General features: G+C 63.4%; 1 protein-coding gene across 1 annotated transcript in view; it reads left to right on the top strand.

The window, feature by feature from the left end:
* Positions 1-14881, top strand: part of LOC122380648 (myotonin-protein kinase-like) — a 34632-nt gene that overhangs the window by 19580 nt on the left and 171 nt on the right. Inside the window, exons 3-10 of the mRNA XM_043363995.1 lie at positions 176-373; positions 4970-5136; positions 5924-6034; positions 6432-6527; positions 10864-10955; positions 12281-12461; positions 12726-12917; positions 13442-14833. Coding sequence (XP_043219930.1) covers positions 176-373; positions 4970-5136; positions 5924-6034; positions 6432-6527; positions 10864-10955; positions 12281-12461; positions 12726-12917; positions 13442-14833 — 2429 coding nt within the window. The remainder of the gene's footprint in view (positions 1-175; positions 374-4969; positions 5137-5923; positions 6035-6431; positions 6528-10863; positions 10956-12280; positions 12462-12725; positions 12918-13441; positions 14834-14881) is intronic.

Raw genomic sequence — 14881 nt, forward strand, 5'->3', positions numbered from 1 at the left:
GGGACATCAGCGTTGTGGACGGGGTGCGGCAGCGTTGCGGGCAGGGTACGGCAGCGTTGCGGGCGGGGTAAGGCAGTGTGTGCAGTTACAGCAGTCTGACCCCCCGGCCGTCGGCAGGGTACGACAGCGTGGTGCTGGTGCAGAAGTCTGACCCCCCCCCCCTGGCCGTCGGCAGGGTACGGCAGCGTGGTGCTGGTGCAGAAGAAGGGCGGCCGCGACCACCGCGCCCACTACGCGCTCAAGATGACGGCGCTGAACCGGGCGGCGCTGGTGGAGCGCGACATCCTGCCGCGCCTCCAGAACGTGCCCTACACGCTCGACCTGGCCTACGCCTTTTTCGACGCGCGCCTCGGCAAGGCCTTCCTCGTGCTGCGTGAGTACTGCCTGTCTGTCTGTCCGGCCTATCTATCTGTTCGGCGCTCTGTTACGGACTGTCTGTCCGTCTGTCTGTCTGTCTGTCTGTCCGTCCCGTGCTGTCCGTCCGTGACGTCTATCCGTGCTGCTGTCTGTCCGTGCTGTCCGTGCTGTCCGTCCGTGCTGTCCGCGCTGTCTGTCCTTGACGTCTGTCCGTGCTGTCCGTCCGTGATGTCCGCGCTGTCTGTCCGTCCGTGCTGTCCGCGCTGTCTGTCGGTGGTGCTGTCTGTCCGTGCTGTTCGCGCTGCTGTTCGTTCGCGCTGTCCGTCCGTGCTGTCCGCGCTGTCTGTCCGCGCTGTCTGTCCGTCCGTGCTGTCCGCGCTGTCTGTCCGTCCGTGCTGCCCGTGCTGTCTGTCCGCGCTGTCCGTCCGCTCTGTCCGTCCGTGCTGTCCGCGCTGTCTGTCCGCGCTGTCCGTCCGTGCTGTCCGCCCTGTCTGTCCGTGCTGTCTGTCCGCGTTGTCTGTCCTTGCTGCCCGTGCTGTCTGTTTGTCCGTGCTGACTGTCGGTGGTGCTGTCTGTCTCTGCTGTCCGCGCTGTCTGTCCGCGCTGTCTGTCCGCGCTGTCTGTCCGTCCGTGCTGCCCGTGCTGTCTGTCCGCGCTGTCTGTCCGTCCGTGCTGTCCGCGCTGTCTGTCCGCGCTGTCCGTCCCGCGCTGTCCGTCCGTCACGTCTGTGTTACCGGTGACGGTGCCGTCGATGTCGGTACCAGCCGCGCGGACCGGGTCCGCTGTGGTAACGCGGTGTGTTCTGTGCCGTTTTTGTGGAAGCCGCTGTTTCCGGGCGGCGGCCTCGGCCGAATCGATCTGACCCGTGGCGCGTGATGCTCCGCTCGCTCCGCCAGCGCAGGGTGATGACCCGGGGTAGCGGGCCCTCTTACAGACACTGCACCTTTGACCGTCCTCTGACACACACGGAGGGAGGCCCACCTCCGCACCCTCCCCTACCCTCCCCCCGGGAGCCGGGGTCGGGCGCTGTGCACGTGCCGCTGGCGGGGAGCTCGGGGAGCGCGCCGGCCGGCCGTCGGCCCACTCCCCGCGCCGTTCGATCCTCGATCCGCACGCGGCTGTCCCCGTCGGCAGAGACGCCGGCGGCCATCGACCGGCGCACCTCTGCCACATGTGGGTCACAGGCGGCCACCGGCGGACGGCCGCCGCCACCAGCTGATCGGCGCTGCTGCGTGCGAGTCCGAGAGCCGTCAACTGCACCGCCGGCCTGGTGGTAATGGGTGCACGAGCCGGACTATTCGGGCTTTACCGACGCACACCACCTAGCGGCAACATTTACACACTTGACGTTTTTGTCTTCACATTTCATTTCCTTTTTTTCGATCGGAACCTGGCCTATCGATCAAGGTTTTTCGTATTATGAGCCGTGCGGAGCCGGCCGGCCGGCGCAGGGACGTCTCGGGTCACGGGACTCCAATCACGCCGTATTTCGGCAAACAAAGCCCGGCGCTGCGGTGACCTCGAATCGACCGAGAACTAACCTCTTTGTGCGACCGCCTGCCGTAGGAGACAAAGAGGCGAGCTGGTTTTTCACTTGGCTCAGGAGGTTTGTGGAAAAAGAGTGCCGAAGTGCGCAGCGCAGCTACGCCAGGAGTCAGGGGGAGCGTCGTGTCTGTCCGCTGTCCGCTGTGCTCTGTCGGAGCTGGCCGGGCCGGCGGCCGCGCGGATTCCCTCTGGCTCGGTCGGTCGGCGCCCTCACGCACCCGGCGCTCCGACAGTAGGTGTGAGGTCGTCCTGCAGGGGTCTGTGACCCGGCCGTTATGCAAGGTGCGCAGCGTGCGGCGGCGCACCCGTGTCGGCGCTCACAAACAGCTCGGCAGGCCGACCTTGGCTGCCGAGCGGGGCCGCCGAGCCCAGGGTCGGTGCGCCGCGCCCGAGACGCGGCCAAAGTCGAGACCGAGAGACCGAAAAAAACGCCCGTCGTGGCGGCCGGGAGTGTGACGACGTCATCGGTCTGTCGAGAGACTGGGCTGGGACGGGCGCGGAGCTGGCTCGGGACGGGCGGCGGGCGCGCGGACCACCTCAGCCCCCCCCCCCCCACACACACACACCCGCGCCAGGTGGCGAGCGGAGCTCACCTGTGTTCGCAGAGGCCAGAGGCCCGCCGCGGGCCAGCAGGTGGCAGCGAGGCGGCCAGTCCGCTCTAAGGCTGCTGGGTGGGTGGGCACTGGGCAGAGCGGCCACAGGCAGAGGGAACTGGCGGCTCGCTGACCCGGCCGGCTGGTCACACCCATACCTACACCCCACAGCCCGCACCCCCAGTCGGTGTGCGGCGCTCCTGCCGCACACCGACTGGGGGCGGAGCGGCACGGGAGGGGAGCTCTGAGCCGGCCGGCCCGGCAGTGCAGCGTTCCACCGCTGGCTGTCCGGCAGTGCAGCGTTCTATACCGCTGGCTGTGGCGCCGCCTGGGCTCCTGACACGGCCGGTGCCCTCTGGACACGGTCTGGACCACGGGCTGTTTACGGCCAGCTGGTCGGACGCGGCGGGCGGTGCGCCCCGTCCCCTGTTCGGGTGACGCCGGTCAGATGCCGCCGCTCTGCCGGCTGAGCCAGTAGCCACTATCCGCGCGCCGCGCCGTCCCGTGCGGTGCCGTGGCGCACCGTACCGAGCCGTGATGTGCAGCGCCGTTTCCGCGCGCGGTCAGTTTCCTGCCGTCGGTGACAGGACGGTACAGTGGCCCATCTTTATCTGATAGCGCCTCCATGACCCGATCTCCGCGAGGGCTGCCTAATTGGCTCCTCTGCCCCCGCGGTCGCTCATTCTCGGCCAGCGCGTTGAACGGATATAGAACAGTAGGCATGAGGTTCCAGGAAGCAGCGAGATAGAATGAGTTTCCCGTAACCAGATCCGCCCCGCCATTTGTTTCACGTTACATTCGATTCATAATTCTCTGCAGTCCTGGACACCGTTCGCTGGGCCTGTCCTTGACATTTAATTGTGTGTGCAGTATGCACTGTGCGGCGGCCTGCTTCCGCTCTGTCTGTGCAGCTGCGGCCGGTGTCAGTCCCTCAGTGCGGCCGGTGTCAGTCCCTCAGTGCGGCCGGTGTAGTCCCTCAGTGCGGCCGGTGTCAGTCCCTCAGTGCGGCCGGTCCCTCAGTGCGGCCGGTCCCTCAGTGCGGCCGGTGTCAGTCCCTCAGTGCGGCGGGTGTAGTCCCTCAGTGCGGCCGGTGGCAGTCCCTCAGTGCGGCCGGTCCCTCAGTTCGGCCGGTGTCAGTCCCTCAGTGCGGCCGGTCCCTCAGTGCGGCCGGTGTCAGTCCCTCAGTGCGGCCGGTCCCTCAGTTCGGCCGGTGTCAGTCCCTCAGTGCGGCCGGTCCCTCAGTTCGGCCGGTGTCGGTCCCTCAGTGCGGCCGGTGTCAGTCCCTCAGTGCGGCCGGTCCCTCAGTTCGGCCGGTGTCGGTCCTTCAGTTCGGCCGGTGTCAGTCCCTCAGTGCGGCCGGTCCCTCAGTTCGGCCGGTGACGGTCCCTCAGTGCGGCCGGTGTCCCTCAGTGCGGCCGGTGGCGGTGTCAGTCCCTCGGTGCGGCCGGTGTCAGTCCCTCAGTGCGGCCGGTCCCTCAGTTCGGCCGGTGTCGGTCTCTCAGTGCGGCCGGTGTCAGTCCCTCAGTGCGGCCGGTGTCAGTCCCTCAGTGCGGCCGGTGTCGGTGTCAGTCCCTCAGTGCGGCCGGTGTCAGTCCCTCAGTGCGGCCGGTGTCCCTCAGTGCGGCCGTGCGGCTTATGTCGGTACCTCAGTGCAGCCGGTGGCGGTGTCAGTCCCTCAGTGCGGCCGGCCGGTGTCAGTCCCTCAGTGCGGCCGGTGTCAGTCCCTCAGTGCGGCGTCAGTCCCTCAGTGCGGCTGGTGGCGGTGTCAGTCAATCAGAGCTCCCTCCTGGCGGGGGAGGCGCTCGGACACAGCTCGCGGACACCTGCGGGCCGGTCTGGGTGGCCCTGGGCGGGCCGGCCTGGGTGGCTCTGGGCGGGCGGCAGTCGGGGTCGGCCGGCAGCTGGGCGGTCGCGCCGCCGCCGGTCAGTGCTGGGGCTCACTGAGGGGTGTGTCAGCGCCGTGCCGAGCCGGCTGCGCAGCTGAGCGGGCCGGTGTCGGCGGCCCCCGTCGGTTCCCGGCCCTGCACACACTGCTCCGCCGCCGCGATATGGAGCGTCGGTCGATGGAGGGACGGGCCGCGGAGAGCGGGTCGTCAGCCGGCCGCCGCCGGCCGGAGACGCGGCCCGTGCCGGCTCCAGCTCCGCTCCGGCCACTCGCGGCGCAGTCCCACTGACGCGTCGCATAATCCATCGGCGACCCCCGCATACCGGGTAACACCCAGGCGAGATGCAGCCGCTCCGAATTACAGGTATCGCGCACCTGCGTGCCTGACTCCGTTTCTAGTAGCTAGGTGTGCAGTGACTTACGGGCGAGCGGAAGAGCTGAGGTCATCAGGGCGGTCTCCACCAGCTGGCCGTCATCTCCCTGCTGACCAGCTGCTCCTTCTGACACTGGCGTTGTTGTGGCTGTGGTGTTGCTGTTGTTGGCCATGAGCTGGTGTCGCTAACACTGGTGTTGTTGTTGTTTTGCGCAGCGTTCGCGGCCGGTAAGGACCTGTTTTCACTGGCCGGGCCGTGCACCAACCCCAAGAAGAAGCCCGGCTACCTGCGCCGCATGTTCCACCACAACTACATCAAGTACCTGCACCGGGTCCGGCTCATCCTGGCAGAGCTCTGCGTGGCCATCAGCTACCTCCACAAGGTAAGCGACCGCGGAGTTCAGCCACCTCCACAGGGTAGGACCACCAGCCACCTCCACAGGGTATGGGACTATCAGCCACCTCCGCAGGGTATAGGGGCCGCCATCAGCCACCTCCAAAGGGTAGGGGCCATCAGCCACCTCCACAGGGTAGGGCCACCAGCCACCTCCGCAGGGTATGGGGGCCATCAGCCACTCCACAGGCCACAGGGTAGGGCCACCAGTCACCTCCAAAGGGTATGATGGGGCCATCAGCCACCTCCGCAGGGTATGGGACCGCCACCAGTCACCTCCACAGGGAGGGTAGGGGCCGGGAGTTCACTCAGCAGTGAGTCAGCTCCACAGGATAGGGGCCGGGAGTTCAGTCAGCTCCACAGGGCGGGGGCCGGGAGTTCAGTCAGCTCCACAGGGCGGGGGCCGGGAGTTCAGTCAGCTCCACAGGATAGGGGCCGGGAGTTCAGTCAGCTCCACAGGGCGGGGGCCGGGAGTTCAGTCAGCTCCACAGGGCGGGGGCCGGGAGTCCAGTGACGGTCCCACCTGACAGCAAAGGGTAGGTATACATACTGGCCTGGCCGTTAAATATGCAGCTTCACTGAATGTTTGACTCTGTTCGATCATAATTATTTTTCTTGATTTAAGTCTCGATAAAGGGGTGCACTGCTCATGGGGCAGTGTTGACTTTGCGATTGTGTCACATCCTATACACCGCCTCGATCAGCGCCCTGTGCCCTGTCATATACGTGTACAGTCGGCGAGTGTCCTCTCTGACCGACGGCCCCGCTGACGGCAGCTGAACATCATGTACCGCGACCTGAAGCTGGAGAACATCCTGGTCTTCGGCGACGGGCACATCCGGCTGGCCGACTTCGGCCTCTCCAAACTGTTCGAGGATGGCGAGTCGGTAAGTTCCTCCCTCCCCTCCCTATCCCCAACTCTCCCCCCTCTCTCCTCTCTCGCTCTCTCTCTCTCCTCTCTCTCTCTCTCTCTCTCTCTCTCTCTCTCTCTCTCTCTCTCTCTCTCTCTCTCTCTCTCTCTCTCTCTCTTCGGCTGGCCGGCTGGCCGCAGACGGGGCCAGCCGGCCAGCTGTGAGGGCCGCGCTGCCTCTCCACGCCAGGTCGCTGTTTCCCGGAAACTGATCACTATTGACCCTCATATTAGCCGCCGCCGCAGCCGGCGCAATATCATCGTATTAGCCGGGGACGGCCGGCTGGGGCCCGGCCCGCATACGCCGGTCTCGACTCGGCCGCTTGGACCGACCTATACTGACCGCTCTGACCGCCCGGCCCTGTCTCCGACAGACGCACGTCACCGGAAAGACGGGCACGCCCGACTACATGGCGCCGGAGGTGCTGCAGTCGAGCGGCAGCTTCTGCGCGGCGACCACGTACAGCTTCGTGAGTACCGACCGATCGCGGCGCCACGCTCCGCCCCGCTCTGCCCGCCGCCCGCGCTCTGCCCCCAGTTCCCGAGCCTGTCCTTGTTCTCTGTAGCTCGTCAGCCGGCCGGCTTCTCGGATGCTTCCATCGCGCAGCTGTCGGCTGTCGGGCTGCAGGACAGGTCTCCGGCGGCGGCAGGTGCGCTGCCACTGCCTCTGGTACCGCCGCCGGCGCACAGCGGGGTGGGGGGGAGGGGGGAGGGGGCGTCCGAGCTGTGCTGTTTCCAATGGGAGCGCTCGTCGTTCGGGCAGCCAGCCTGGCCCGGACGTCAGACCGGCGGCTTCAGGCACTGATCAGCCTACCAGCTCGGCGGCGAGGAAAAATTCTGACCAGTCCTGATCCCAGTCCTGACCATATCTGACCCGACCTTGACGATCATGTTCTGACCATACCTGACCCGATCTGGACCGACCGAACCGACCAAACCACGACTTGAGTTCATCCTGCTCTCTGATTTGACCGAACCTTAGGTTCGGTCGTCCGGCCTGCCATCCCCAGCTCTCCCGGTGTTTCCATTCCCAGCCCGCCCAGTGTTTCCATCCCCGGCCCGCCCAGTGTTTCCATCCTCGGTCCGCCCGGCTCAGCGGCCTGTTGTCAGGCGGCCGCAGCGGTCCGCTGCACGGCGGTGGACGGGGACGCTGCCTGCCGCGCGCCGGCGGCGTTTCCTCCCGGCTGACCGTTGTCGGCGCCGGTGGCGTTTCCTCCCGGCTGACCGTTACCGGTGCCGGCGGCGTTTCCTCCCAGCTGACCGTTGCCGGCGCTGACCTGGCCTGGGTGACCGCTGGCGCGCCGGCCACCAGTCGGGTCAGTGGGACGGCGCACTGTGGCGCTGCGCGCGGCTCGCCGACTCGACTGTCAGCTGGACGGGGAGGGCGGCGGACGGGTGGGGCGGCGCCGATCCGACGCTGGAGCGCAGACTCCGGTGGCGGGCAGAGCCAGTTGCAATTGACAGTGCGCTTTTTGGCCTCCTGCTCAGCATCAACGTGGGCAATAGTATACCTGTCTCTGAGAGACGATATTCGCAAAGGTGATTAGGCCACCGTGAGTGACGTCGCGTTTTGCCCCGGCCGCGGCACCCACCAGTCGGCGTCTGCGGGACGATTGGACTTTGGTATCGGCCGCGGCCGGGAAAAGTGAGAGTCAGAGAGCCGCTGACGCCGAACGGCGAGACTGTTCAGCCCCCCTGGACAGGACGCGCTATACAGTCTGCTGAGCCTTCTGGACAGGGTGTGGTAGAACCGCACGCTGAACCCGGCAGCAAAGCCAGTTGCGGCGCTAAGCCTCGCCGCGATCAGCGATCAGACGTCCGCCAGCCGGCCGATAGGTATATACTTACGATCAGACGTCCGTCAGTCGTCTCCTAACTAGTCAGTAATAGGGCCAACCTATCGGCGCTTAGGGGCGCGAATGATAGTGAGCGGATGGCCCGGGCCGGCACGAGGAGGGACTTTGCGCCGGTTCTCGCCCGCACTGAAAACTTTTTTACCATTTCCTGAAGTGTAAACCCGCCATAGCATGGTAGCTTGACACACAGACGTTTTTTACCACCTTCCAGATGGTAAATTTTACTCTTTCATGAAGAGTAAACTCGCCAGGGAGGGGTAACATGACACACAGACGTTTTTTACCATCTTCTGAATGGTAAACTCTTTTAATTTACTCTTGTCTAGAGTGTAACATTTTTTGGGTTACACTCTTTGAAAGGGTAAATCTTTAACGGAACCCTTTTTTAGGGAGTAACGCATCATCTACTCTGTGCTTTACCCTCCTACAGAGAGTATATTCTTATGGCCTACCCTTTGTCACATGGTAATGTTTACTCTTTCCTTTAGTGTAAACCCCCCAGAGGATGGTAACAGACCCACAGACGCTTCCTTCAGAAGCTTCACGAAGCTTCTGTTAACCGGAGCTCACCAACTAAAAAAAAAATGCTTCAAGAGCAACAATGTACAGGGTGTCCCATAAGTTCGTTCTCACCTTATATTTGCATGTAAAACAGAGTACATTGCGTTTTGATATGTTTATAACCCCTCAATGTGCTCCCCATTTCATAGGCAAACACATGAATACATGCTGCGACATGCCAACTGGCATGTTTGGCAGCATAGCAGGCTTGAAGTTAGCCCAGACTGACTTGGCATGCGCCGTGAGCTCCTCAATGCTGAAACACCGCTTCGCTTCGACGAGCCTCGATTTCTATATTCCCAACACATTTTTATGAAATTTGGATCCGATGAGTTGGCTGGGATGTGATCTTACCACACACGCCTATCACAGTCTCCTGGCACTGCTTCTAAGCTTTGCTTGACCTGTGCACTGATGCACTGTCGTGCTTGAAGATGAGCCTACGACCTCCCGGATGCCATTTTCTCCTAAAAAGATGTGGTCATACTTGCGGTTCGAGTTAAGCTAGAAAGCTGAAACTCCTACTAGATCTTCTTGGAGAAGCATTCTGCGTCCCAAGACTGTTTCTGGAGTATCAATCGCATTGTGCATCAGCGTCTGGACGTATATTACCCCACATTACCGTGACCCTGGCCTTTTGCATAGGAATAAAGCGGGATGACAAAAAAGCCTTTTACGTCACCCATATGGGACCGATTTGGGGTTTGCACCGGTGGTTTATCTCGAGCACGGACTAGGTAGTCCAGATGACCACATTGATGTCATCGGCCCTTCAGTTTTTTAGCCTCAGGCATAACGAAACACATGTTTGGCCATTTTAAGACGTTTTTGACTGTTTTGAGCCCTCCGGTAAGTAGAGCTTAAGTCACCTTGAGTTAGGTACCCCGAAATGATACTCTTAGACAGCTGGTAATGCATCCTGAAAAGCCTGTTTACCAACTTTCTAACGCTAAGACCTTTTTGACGGCCATTTTGGCGCCACACAGTTTTGGCCACATGGCTCACTCGTGAAAGCTGACAAAAAAGAGCGTAAACTTGCAGCGATTGACTCCCGACAAATCATCGGCGTCACTTGTTGACTGTGCGTCCAGTTAGCGACAGACATTGGCTACATACTGGATGGCCTCAATCACCCTCAACCGTCGTGAATGGCCCAGTGTGGACTAAATACCGAGACGTTCCCGTGTCGGAGACCTCTATGTTGTGGCGTAAGCCGTCTCCACAGGAAGTGAACTCTCTGGCAAAAAATATTTTGTCTAGACGAATTAGTTACCGTGGAGCACATTCACAGTTGCCATGGCAACCCCAAAAGCTCAGTTACAAAATAAATTAAGCGTGGCTTTAAATAAGAGAGCCTCTAAAAGAAAAATTTAGGTGAGAAGGAACTTATGGGACACCCTGTAGGTATATTTGGCTTCCGTACAAACAATACGAGGGGCACACCAACCATGAACATTGTGAGACTCTTCACTTATTCATACAAATTTATACAAAGCGTTCAGCAATGCACAAGCGGTAAATAAACACCACGATACAACTTGAATGCAATTTGAATATGAATACAAGACATTCAGCGCCCTCATATTGGATTAGGCAGAGCGCACAATATTTGAAGTGAGCGACGGCGTTCCTGGGTGGTCGCCCGTCTGCGTGAGATAATGAGACTGGATCACTACAGTGCAAGGCTTTTTCAAAGTCACCAACAAAATGCATAAACTTGTAGCATCACAACAAAATTAATGTACGTACTCACAACACTAGGCCACGTGGCCGTGCACGGGGTCCTGTTAACCAGGTCAAATTAGCACCACTCAACGGCACGCAATGCTCTAGCACATCGGTACTTACAATAAAATGTCCACAGAGGCTCTATAGGCGATGAACAACACACAAGCACAATCACCAACGGCCACGCCGCGCGGCACCGACACTGCTCACATCCGCTCTCGGAGACCAACGGCCGAAAACTGACAGATGCGCGCGGCCTTCAAACCGCAAACGGCCGATCTCGTTTCTGATTGGCTGATTGTTTCCATTTCAAATATCATCTTCACGAGGGTAAACAAGATCCACGCATGAAACGACTATCTGTACCCGAGTCACGATACCCAGGAGGAAAGAGTTTTCGTGATGTTCTGGATCGCGAGAGTAATATTGATATTTACATGGTAATAATACTCTTCGCTGGCGAATAAGTTCATATTAACCACGTACCGTTACTATGCACATAATGGTAGCAGCGAGTTACCCTTTCAATATACTATTATCTTGCGGGTTTGATGAAAATGAACTCTCCAGGAGGTAGTAAAAAAGTTTTGAGTGCGCGCGCCGCGCCGTCCGAGTGGCTGCGCCTGCTGACCGTGTGCGTCTGTCTGTCTGTCTGTTTCAGGAGGCCGACCTCTGGGGCCTGGGAGTGATCGCCTACGAACTGATCGTGGGACAGCTGCCGTTCCGGGGTCAGGAGATCTCCGAACTCGAATGGTTAGTACCCGCCTCCGTGGTCTCAATACATGGGTTCAAATGTACGTGCACTCTCTGAGCTCCTATAGACCTGACACCGTATCCGTTTTGTCCTGTATCGGGTTCGGTTGTAGGTGATGTGGAACGGTGCAGCGCGGGTCCTGCTCTGCCTCTAATTACCAATCCTGCACTGCTAATTATCCACGTGGAGGCCCGGCTGGCCGCGGAGTAGCAGAGTGACGGTGACCGGCGGACCCCGCTCTGAAGGTCACCCAGCGCGGCGGTCCGGCCGTATCTGACCCGGGCCTGGTCACCGGTGTGCCGGGACCCGGCGGCGTGTGCAGGGTCGCCCTGAGCTGCGTGTGTGCGCAGCGGAGCCGACTGGCGGCCGCTCGTGCCGGTGGCCCATGTCCCGCTGCTGCCGCCTCCCCCACCGCGGCCGCTCGTGCCGGTGGCCCATGTCCCGCCGCTGCCGCCTCCCCCCACCCCCTGGTGAAGGGATGGCGCGGGGCTGGCGCCTGCGGCCGAATCCCGCCCCTGCACAGTGGACAGCGCACCACAGTGAGCCACAGGCCGCCGCCGCCGGACCGCCCGACGCCCCGGCTGTAAAAATAGCGGTCCGGCTGTTTCGGCGCGGCGCGGGGCTGGCGCCCAGCGGACACTTGGCCCCCGGCGGCTGCCGTGGCGGTGCGTGCGTCACACCGTCTGGCGGCCTGCAGTCGGCGGCGGCCAGCTGTCAGCGGCGTCCACCCACCGCCACCCCGCGGGTCCTACCCCGTCCACCCACCTCCCCTCCCCGCGGGTCCTACCCCGTCCGCCCACCGCCACCCCGCGGGTCCTACCCCGTCCACCCACCGCCACCCCGCGGGTCCTACCCCGTCCACCCACCGCCACCCCGCGGGTCCTACCCCGTCCACCCACCGCCACCCCGCGGGTCCTACCCCGTCCACCCACCGCCACCCCGCGGGTCCTACCCCGTCCACCCACCGCCACCCCGCGGGTCCTACCCCGTCCACCCACCGCCACCCCGCGGGTCCTACCCCGTACACCCACCGCCACCCCGCGGGTCCTACCCCGTCCGCCCACCGCCACCCCGCGGGTCCTACCCCGTCCACCCACCGCCACCCCGCGGGTCCTACCCCGTACACCCACCGCCACCCCGCGGGTCCTACCCCGTCCACCCACCGCCACCCCGCGGGTCCTACCCCGTCCACCCACCCCCCTCCCCGCGGCCCTGCCCCTCAGTCACAGCCCCAATGTGGCAGAGCGTGACCGGTGACATGACCCGGCAGCTCCAGCGGGGCCGCCTCAGCACTGACACCCCCTTCCCCCCCCCCCCCCCCCAGCGCCATCCTGGGCGGCGCGGTGGAGGTGCCGCGCTCCTTCCTGGAGGAGAAGTTCGGCCGTCTGTCGCGCCAGGAGCGCGCCCTGGCTCTGGCCGCGCTCAGCTTCGTCAAGGCGCTGCTGCGCGTGTCGCCGCGCCACCGGCTCACCAACGACGACATCCCGCGACACATCTTCTTCCAGGTGGGTGACGCGCCCTCCCGGATAAGGACAGAGCCAGAGGGTCTGTGATCGTAATACTCTAGTGCGCTATCATCTATACCTAAATTTGATCGATGTCGTGAATCGCCTACTTTTGTTAGGTCATTTCATCGGCAACGATTGGTAAAATTTCACGTTGTGCACATTTTAGTCCCCTCCTAAGCGACACCTGCTTGGGACTCCAGTGTCCGGCGCTGGGTCTGACTCTAACCTGCCACCCCCCCCCCCCCCTCCCGGCCCGGCCAGGACCTGGACTTTGAGCAGATCGCCACCGGCGACCACGACGACCCGCCGTTCGACATCCGACGCATCGACGCCGAGCGCGACGACTCACGCGACGTGGAGCCGATCCCGGCCGCGTTCGCCGGCCGACTGTCAGTGGCCAGCAGCGCCAAGTCGCCCGACAAGAGCGGCTTCGACAGTCCCAGCCGGTTCGCCGTGAGTACCTACTGCACCGGCCGGCCGTCGCCGGGGGAGGGGGAGGGGGAGGGGCACCGGCGAGGGCTCAGCTGGCGCCCTGTCCTTACAGATGTGTTTGGTCGAGACGAAGTCACGTAGTGTCCCTTCTCTTTCCTTACCGCAGTGGGAGCCGGCGCCATTTTGTTTTGAATGTGCTACGGGCCGTGCCGTGCCGTTTTTGACCATAGCGTCGCCATGTTTTTTTTTTTAATCGTCCAATCGGACACGAGTACCTGCCATTTTGTGTTCCTGGATGAAGACAGGACAGTGATAGGCAGATTACCTAATGGTAATCCGGGGGAAGGTATTGGTATTTCATGTCTCAAACATCAGAACTCGATAAAAGTGGTCGATATTGTAGTTGGTCCTGTGTCTGAGCCCCACCTCTAACTGCCCTGTGTGGCCGAGCAGCGGCCCTGTACCGCGTATTTGTGCCGTGGTCGGACTGCAGAGCGCCGCCACTGCAGCGCCGCCGCTGACCGGCCGTCTCTGTGTGCCCGCAGAACTACCACTACGTGCGCCGGCCGTCCGGCTGGTACTTCTCCGACCTGGAGGGCTCCCAGTGCGAGGACAGCCGCGCCGACCTGCCCGACGGCGCAGGCTACGCCGAGGAGGCGGCGCTCGACCACAGCGGAGCCGAGGAGTCCTGCGTGGCCCTCGAGGACGTGCCGGGCCTGCTCGAGTACGAGGCCATCCTGGCCGAGGACACCAGTGTGGAGAGCGACGACCTGGTGCTGCTGATGCCCGGCGGCTGGCGGCCCGACCGCCACCGACAGACGGACGTCGTCGCCTCGTCTGAGAGCCGCTCCGACAGCGCCATCGACGAGCGGCACGTCGAGCACGACGCTGAGGCGGCGGCGCCTCCGATGGCCGCGTCCACGCCGGTCAAGACCGAGATTGAGTTGTTCCCGCGCGTGCGCGTGGTGCCGAGCCAGCCGTGCTCGCCGCCGCGCTGCTCGCCGGCGCTGCCAGCGGCGGCGCGCACCATGCCCAACCTGCTGCCGGTGGCCAGTGTCCGACGCCGGCTGCAACTGGACGAGGTGTCGCCGCCGCCGGCCGCGCGGCGCGTCACCAGGAGACTGGCCGCCGCCGCCGTGTCCCCGCCGCGCCCGGAGGCCGACCACTCCGAGTCGTCGCTGTCGACGGTCCACCAGTCGTCGCTGTCGACGGTCCACCAGTCGTGCACGCCGTCCCGATTCGAGCGCGACTCGCCGCTGTCGCCCTCACCAGAGAAGACGCCGCCGCACTCGCTGCGGCTCGAGGGCGACTCGTCCATCTCTCAGTCAGCTGAGTGGAGCGGGGAGGCCTGGCAGTCGCTCTCCTCGGCCTACCAGTCGTGCACACCGTCCCGCTTTGAGCGCGACTCGCCGCTGTCACCCTCACCAGAGAAGACGCCCGATCAGGAGCAGCGCTCGCCGGCGGCTGGCCGCGCCTGGGAGCTGCTCTCTCCGGCTGAGCAGTCATGCACTTCGTCACAATTCGAGGGCGAGTCGTCCTTCTCTGTGACCCCGGAGAAGACTCTGAGCTCTGCAAGAGGCGCCGGCTCCAACAGAGGCTCACCGGCGGCTTCCGCATCGCGTTCTGTGATCAAAAGCTGGGCGCCCCCGCCCACGCCTCCACCCCCGTCATCCGCCGAGCGGTCCTGGACGCAGGCCGAGCGGGATGCCGCTCTGTTCGTCTCGCCAGTCGGGATGCCCGCCGCCTCAGCGTTCGAGGAGGTCCACAACTCGGGGACGTCTGAGCAGCTCTCGGACAGCTCGGCTCGGCTGCACACTGCGCTCGGCCGGCCGGGAGACTCTCCGGCGGACCTCGCTGCGGCGGCGGCGCCGCCCGTGCGGCCCTCCATGAAACGCTCGTGGGTGTCGCCGTGTGACGAGGAGCCGGGGCCGTCGCGGGCGCGCCCCCGCCGCGCCGCCGCCGCTGCTGCCGCCGCCGCGCTGGCC

This window comes from Amphibalanus amphitrite, unplaced genomic scaffold (genome assembly GCF_019059575.1).
Source record: "Amphibalanus amphitrite isolate SeventyFive unplaced genomic scaffold, NRLGWU_Aamphi_draft 000103F_arrow, whole genome shotgun sequence".
NCBI classification, from domain to species: Eukaryota; Metazoa; Arthropoda; class Thecostraca; order Balanomorpha; family Balanidae; genus Amphibalanus; species Amphibalanus amphitrite.